Source organism: Pteropus medius, unplaced genomic scaffold (assembly GCF_902729225.1).
Source record: "Pteropus medius unplaced genomic scaffold, Ma_sr-lr_union100, whole genome shotgun sequence".
Lineage (NCBI taxonomy): Eukaryota > Metazoa > Chordata > Mammalia > Chiroptera > Pteropodidae > Pteropus > Pteropus medius.
The window spans coordinates 3,384,370-3,392,008 of NW_024353905.1; the positions used below are offsets into that span (position 1 = coordinate 3,384,370).

The 7,639-nt window shown below is 42.9% G+C and overlaps 1 protein-coding gene across 1 annotated transcript in view; it reads right to left on the reverse strand.

Moving 5' to 3' along the window:
* The window catches only part of MSN (moesin), a 14,965-nt gene that overhangs the window by 2,569 nt on the left and 4,757 nt on the right, over window positions 1–7,639 (reverse strand). Inside the window, exons 5-10 of the mRNA XM_039851455.1 lie at window positions 7,154–7,371; window positions 5,327–5,490; window positions 2,543–2,673; window positions 2,135–2,295; window positions 784–876; window positions 203–427 (exon numbers count right to left, since the gene is read on the reverse strand). Coding sequence (XP_039707389.1) covers window positions 203–427; window positions 784–876; window positions 2,135–2,295; window positions 2,543–2,673; window positions 5,327–5,490; window positions 7,154–7,371 — 992 coding nt within the window. The remainder of the gene's footprint in view (window positions 1–202; window positions 428–783; window positions 877–2,134; window positions 2,296–2,542; window positions 2,674–5,326; window positions 5,491–7,153; window positions 7,372–7,639) is intronic.

A 7,639-nucleotide genomic window follows, 5' to 3' on the forward strand; every position in this document is an offset into this window, starting at 1 on the left:
AAAAAAAAAAGGAAGAGGTGGCTCAAGGTCTGATTAATAAGTAAGGGATATCTATTGTTAAAGTGATCACTTGAGAAAGGCTCAGGCTCCCATGTAGCACTGAGACAGGATCCCCCACTTATCCTCTCATGATGATAGAGAAGACCATGGGCTACTAAGTCAACCACATGGTCTCCTTGAACCTTTGGCCCTGCCTAGATACCTTCAGGTGCTTCTGCACACGCTCATTCTTCTCCGCTTCAGTGGTACGTTCCTCTTCACTTCGGTCCTTGGCCATGGCGTCAGCCTGCAGGTCAGCACTGGCCTCTGCCCCATTCTCATCCTGCTCATCCTGCTCATTTTCGGCAGGTTCTGCCACATGAGGAGTACTCATGGCAGTCTTCAGCTCGGCACGAGTTTTCTCCAAGTCTTCTTGTACCATCTGAGCCTGTATAGTAACAGAGGGAGAGAAGGATCAATAGTCAGATGAGGCTAACTTGCAGCATCCTACATGTGCCTAGAACAGTCCTGCAGGAGGCAAGCACCAGGTAGGCCAAGTCACTTCGTCTGCCTGATCCTTAGTTTCCTCAGCTACATAACAGGAACAACTGTACCATTTTTTCTAGAATGTTAGAGAATTCTGGGAAGTTATTTGAGAAAGCTTTGAGTTCCTTCTCCCATGATGCCCACTGTCAAGGGAGGATGGAAGGGGGAAGGAACCCAACCTTAAGGAATCTAAGGAACTGGAACTTATCCATGTGGTACCCCTTCCCATGATGTTTTGCTCTGGGCACTGTGTCTTACCTTCTGCTGCCATTCTACAGCCTCACTCTCTTTCTTCTGTCGAGCCATCTCTAACTGGGAGATCCGAGCTGTCAACTCCGCCATTTCCAATGCCTATAGATAAATTTGAAGCTTGTGAAAGCTGGGCCTTCTGGTCTTCAGGGCCCAAGTGTCTTCAACTCTAGTTCCCCCAGAGAACCAATAGGAACCTGCTGATCCACTTTCTTGTCGTCTTGGAGGCTCTTTATACCATATCTCCTCCAGGAAGCCCAAAGGACACTCATATTCTCAGATCTACTATAGTACTCTATTAACTCCAAACCATTTCCTTATAAGTCAGAGCTCCCTACCTAAACTATAGATCTCCTGAAGACAAACAGCACACCATCTCTGTCTTTTCCTCACCTCTCCACCTTCTTTCCCTCCGTCCTCAGTACTTCCCACTGAACAGTGCATACTTAGGGCTTTAGAGATCACTGTATCACTGCCTGAAGTGGCAGACCCTTCCCTGTTATACTAGAATGCTCAGGGCTCCACTAAGACTCTTCCCAAGACAAGTATAAGAAAGACACTCAACTTTCACAGGTGATCTGAACAAAGGAAAAAAGCTTATGCACACCTTCACACCTTGGGCAAATCACCCAGAGGAAGCTTTCCCCTGAGTAGTAGATCTTAGTACCCTGCACTCCCACTGCAAACAATACAGGAAAGAGCATATGTAAAGGGCTTTGGGCCATAGATTCTTAATTTCTGAGTCACAGAACCCTTGTAACTTATAATTAAAGTGTGGATGCTCACCCCCACACACATACAGAAAAATGCACAGGCACGTAGTTTTACATATAATTTTAGGGAGCAAATCCTTCAAAGGCAGAAATGGGTTCTCATCTTTACTCAGCCACAACTGTGTGATCTTTGGCAAGTCTCTTAAACCTTTCTGAGACCTAACTTCCTTATCTGGGCATATTACGGCATATGAGTTAATCCCATAAGGTTATATGGAAGAGGAGTAAGAAAATAAGGGAAAGGGAAAAGTTGCTAGCATAGCTTATAGTACACAGTAGGTAGTCAATCGAATGTGAATCCCTTCACTTCTTTCTTCCTTCCCTTTCCTTTGTCAGGTTATCAGCTCAGATTCCCAAAGGCTAATAAAACAGAATTAAAGTAAGGGTTAGGTAAAACTGTTTGCAAAGATTTCTGGGCCACACCAGTGACTTCTCAGCTTGCTTCTGAATGAACTATCTGCTGGAGGCCTGTAGAGTAGTACCTTCCTGGAAAGAGCCAGCCCTGCAGGCAGAAGTAGCTGTGAATAGGTAGGCAGAAAGGAGAGAAAACTCAGATCTCACAATTCTATTCCATTTTGTAGCTTTACCAGTTGTTCCTGGGTCTTCTTCTGGTCCCGGGAGGCTTGCAGCAGAGCCTCCTTGGCCTCTTCAGCTTCTTGACGCTCTTTGGCCAGTTTTTCAGCCTCACTCTGGGCCCGCTTCCGCTCCTGTTCAAGTTCCAGAGCCCTACGGGTCTGTTCTTCCAGTTCTGGGATGAGAAGGTGGAGAAAAGATGAATAACACAGAGATAAAAAAGATACCTAGCTTCTTTCCTGGAAAAGTTTCACCCTAGGGCACAATTGGCAGAAAGCTCTGGGCACTCTTCCTCTTGCCCCATCCTTCATCTATCCTGTAGTCACATCTGGATTATGCAGATAGAGTCTGCAGCTCAGGCAGAAGGGTCTCCAGCTCAGAGTCAGGCTATATTCAGTCTCCAAAGTTACTCTAAGGCTCACCTTGCTGAGCCTTCTTAGTCTGTTCCTCAATCTGCTTCAGCTTCTCCATCAGTTCCTCCTTCTCTCGTTCAATCTTCTCCTTCTCCTTTTCTGCCAACTCACGCTTCTTCTTCTCATTTTCCAGCAAAGCACTAGGAAAAGAAGAAAAAAGGGATGAAACAAGATAACAAAGGCCCGACCCTGGACTCTCAGCCCCCATCCATCTAACACACCCAGGGCTTGTGTGTTGGGACCACTGTTCTTTATCCCCACATCCTTGCCCTCATGTTATAGTCCCACATAGGCTGGTATGTTCAAGGCCCTGTCAGTTTGTCCCAGAGTCAAGAGATCCAACCTGGATTTGCAGCTCTGCCACTAAACAGTGGCTAATCAGTAGATAACCTCATCTATGTCACTTCTTTGCACCCTTTCTCAGTAGCCCAGTCTCTAAAATGACCTGATAAGTCTTGCCTTCACAACCTAATGGAGTTATAAGGAAACAAGTTTTGGCTCTGTGCTGGGATACTGTGCTTCAAGTCTGATGATCTCTATGGCTAGGGCATCAGTCCTTAGGCTTAACTCTGCCAAGCCTCTGAAGCCCAACTCTAGGTTCTTTTTCCCTTGAATTTGTTGCAAATCTAGAATAAGTATTTTCATTTTCTTGCCCCAGCACCAATTCTAGGAGACCTTCTTTTCTCCCTTATCTATATGTTTTTTCTCTCTCTGAGTCCTCAGAACACCTGGGCCATCCTTTTCCCCATCCCTCCTCCCTGTTATTTTTCTCCAAAGAACTTCTTGCTATGAAAATTAATAAACAGAAACCTCATTCAAAATGGAGTCAGGAGGCCAGAAGAGAGAACTCTCACATATATATCACTCAACGCATACTACTGACCCCAACAGAAAGAGACATACCTAGCATCTCCAACAGGAAGTGATACTACTTTACTACCGCAGCAAGAAGATTCCTCTTTGCCCAGTAACAGCTCAGCCAATGGGAGACTGCCATAATTCAGCCAATGAAAACTCATTATATTTCAAACTTTCAGTTTCTCCCAATGGACTCTGTTTACAACAGCACCTCTCAAGTCCATAAAAGAGTGTTCCTCCTCTTTATTTCTCTGGACTTGCTTGTTCTTTGCCATTAGATTGCATGTCTTGAATTGCAATTCTTTGCTGTTCCCAAATAAACCCATTTTGCTGGAGAAATATCTGGCTGTCTATTTAAGGTCACTACTGTCATGTCACATATATATAATTATTTTTTTCTGTCTGTCTCTTCCTACAAAATAACAGCTTCATGAGAACATTCTTTTTTTCTCACTGTTCAGTAAACATTTATTGAGTGAATGAATGACACCACATTGTACCTTGAATAGTTAGGTATATACTGCTTTTCCTCTTTCTTCTACTAGACTGTGAGGTCCTTGAGGGCAGATTCCTACCAGATTCGGCTCTGTAAACTGGCCCCAATCTTGTAAAAAATTTTTCTGAATAAATGTGATTTTGTTTTTTAAAAAATTTATTGAGATGAAATTCACATAATATAAAATTAACCATTTTAAAGCAAACAGTTCAGTGGCATTTAGGACATTCACAAAGCTGTGTAACTACCATCTCTATCTAGTTCCAAAATATTTTCATTATTCCAAAGTAAAATTCCATATTCATTAAGCAGTTTCTCCCCATCTCCCTTCTCCAAGCCCCTTATAACCACTAATTATATTCTGTCACTATAGATTTAACTATTCTGAATATTTCATATAAATGGAATCATATATTAAGTGATCTTTTGTGTCTAGTTTCTTTCACTTAGCATGTTTTAGAGGTTCATCCACATTGTATCAGTACTTCATATCTTTTTATGGCTGAATAATACTCCATTGCATGGATTCATTATTTATCCATTCAACCATTAATGGACATTTGGGCTGTTTCCACATTGCTATGAACACAAGTACACATGTACTTGTTTGAACACCTGTTTTCTATGCTTAACTTATTGAATAACCACCAATCTTTCACAGCAGCTGAACCATTTTACATTTCCCCTAGCAATATACATGAGTTCCAATTTCTCCACATTCTGCCAACAGCTATTTTCTGTTTTTATTTATTATATCCATATTAATGAGTATGAAGTGGTATCTCATTGTGATTTTGATTTGCATTTCCCTAATGACTAGAGCTTTGCATTTCCCTAATGACTAAAGATGTTTTCATGTGCCTGTTGGCCATTTGCATATCTTCTTTGGAGAAGTGATTACCTACAACCTAAATATGCAGATTCTGAATCAATAGGTCTGGAATAGGGTCTTGGATCCTGCCTTTTATAACAAGTCCCAAGTTGATGCTAATGCTGCTGAGCCCTGTTGCACTTTGAGTAACAAGGGCCTCCAGTGCATAGGGGCTTTGTAGCGAAAATTCTGGTGGCTCTGCCCAATTCCACCAAAAAAAACCCCAGAGTCCAGGTTTAAAAGTGCATGGAGCCTTCTGCTATTGCCACTGTACTGGTCAGATAGCCTGGAGCAACTCAGAGTTTGCCTAGAAAAACAATGGCATGAGGGTCATAGACAATGGGAACTATAAAATTCCCTCCCTTTTAAGAGCCTCTGAAATCCTAAGCTTCTGATGCCTGTTTCCTGGAGTGGGAGTTATTGCTGTACAGCTCTCTCTCCCACTCCCAACCCTCTCCCCACCTCTTAGACCCAAAATGGCTTCATGTCCCGCTTTTAGCTAGCTTGCTACCTTTGAAAAGTTTCCTTGCTCTGGCCCTGGTCCCCACTGCAGCTCCACAGCACCTACCGCTCCATTTGCTTCTGATGCTTTTCCTCCCGAGCCTGTGCCTTCATCTGCTGCACCTCAATGGTATCAGGCTTGCGACGGCGCATGTATAGCTCATGGTTTCCCATGCACAGGGCCAAGATCCGCTTGTTAATCCGCAGCCGAGGAGCATAGAAGACAAAGTCCTGGTGGGAAACCAGCAATCAGAAAAAGTTTGGAGGGACAGATGAAGGCTAGCTACCGCATTATGAAAAGTTAAGTCCAAAAAAGCACTAGAAAGATTATTTAACCTAGTTTTCTATTACAGATAAAAAGATTAATTATCCAGGTGGTGAAGTGACTTGGCCAGGGTCAAACAGCAAGTTAGTGGCAGACCCAGGACAAGAACCCATGCTTCTTGACTCTGAAACCAGTGCTCTTTCCACCAAACCACAATTTCTTTCAACCTTTGCATCCTGAAATACCCTTAATCCAGTACGAAGATAGGACTTCATTTTATCTGGTACCTAAGGATCCTTCTAGGTCTTAGGGGCCTCTTTTCAAGGCCCCAAAATCCCTAAATAATACCCTTGTGCAATATGGGTGGATAGACTGTTTCTATAATCTTCTAAAAGCATATCCTAGACCCAGCCCCTTAAATCCTTTTGGAATAAGGCAGGTTGTAAACACATACATGAATATATAAATCTCCTGAACATCAAATGTCCTAATGGTTATTGTTTTTTAAATAAGCCATTGATCTTAGCTGGCTTTGTTACTTACCTTTTTCTGGTTATAGTTGAACACGGCAGCAGTAAAACACATGCACACACACATACACATGAAAATCCAGTGAATTTATGTTTATTACTATAAATACCAGTGGACCAAGGTCACTGGCTAATGGGCTAACCACTAGGTCTTCTGCCACTGAACCCAAATTGCTATCATCTCCTATAGCTTGGGGTACAGTGGAAGGAGAACGAGCTCTAGGTCAAGTGACCTACATATAAATCTCGGCTCTACCATTTTTAGCTATGTGATCTTGGGCAAATCACTACATCTCTCTGAACTCATTTCATCCATTATAAAATGGGTATGCTACTACCTACCTGACAATATTGTTGAGGTTTTAAGGAGACAACATATATAAAGTGCTTAGTAGGGGAAGTTCAGAGACCTCAGGGCAAGAATGGAGAAGAATGGTTCAGGGAGGCCTCATGAGAAGGGTCTGGCTCAACATGGCCACTGGCCCTTGTTGAACATGGGATACACCAAAAGAAGAGACTTCATCTCAATTTCCTATACTATTACCACTCACCAGCTGTCCAGTCTTGTCAGCCACAGGCAAATGAGTGGGTGAAGTGTGACAAGTACTTGCCAAGCATGTTAGAGGAATGACTGGACCTAAAGCATATTCTTCTTCTTGAGTTGTTCTTTAGAAGACAGCAGAGAAGTTATACCAAAGCACAAAATTTGGAGGATCATCTTTGGACCTGGATTTCTCCTGGCTATGTCCTCTTTCCGTAATTAAATATAAACCAAGTATATGAACAGTTTCCACTTTCTGGAGCCTAGAGGCTTTAAAAGATAAGATGCACTCTCTGTTTCTACCCCAGAGCAGAAGACAGTCACTAATAGGCAGCACTTAGACTGTCTATGACTCTCATCCATGCTTCTCCTAGGACATAGGTAGCAGGGTGCCTCCTAGCCATTTCTTGGCATCGACATCCCTTTCCATCACCAATCTCCTTTTGTGCCTCCTGTACATAAACACACACATGCACGTGCACCAGGAAAAGAGAAAAATACAATGACATGATTACTCCTAGCATTATCCAGGCCTTGCCAGTGGGAAGAATCACTTACCGGGGCTTTTTTGTCAATAGGCTTGATGACAAATTTCTTGTCATTGAAAGAGATGTTCCTGATTTCACTCCAAGGGAAGCCTATCTTGGGAGTCAGTCTATAGAAATGGAGACCAAGAACATTAGGACAAGGGCAAAACAAGAAGTACATAGAGGGTTGGTGCCTTGCCCAACCCCTATCAACCCACTTCTCCTCCAAGGAGTTAGATTCATTGTCAGCTCAGTCGGTGTCATGTGCCGTCAGGTCAGCTGCCAGCAGTGAGGGTACAAAAAAGACCTCCTTATACCACAACCAACACATTACTCCTTGTCCAAATCTCTGAGGTATGTTTTATTATATTTTTTTGTTGTGGCACAGACCTTATAACAATCTCTCACAGAGCCCTGTTTACCTAGGACTCTTCCACATCAGCCCTATTTAACTGGGACTCTTCCACCCAAGATTGTAAAATGGAGGAGAAAGTAAATAATGAGCTCCAAGATTCAG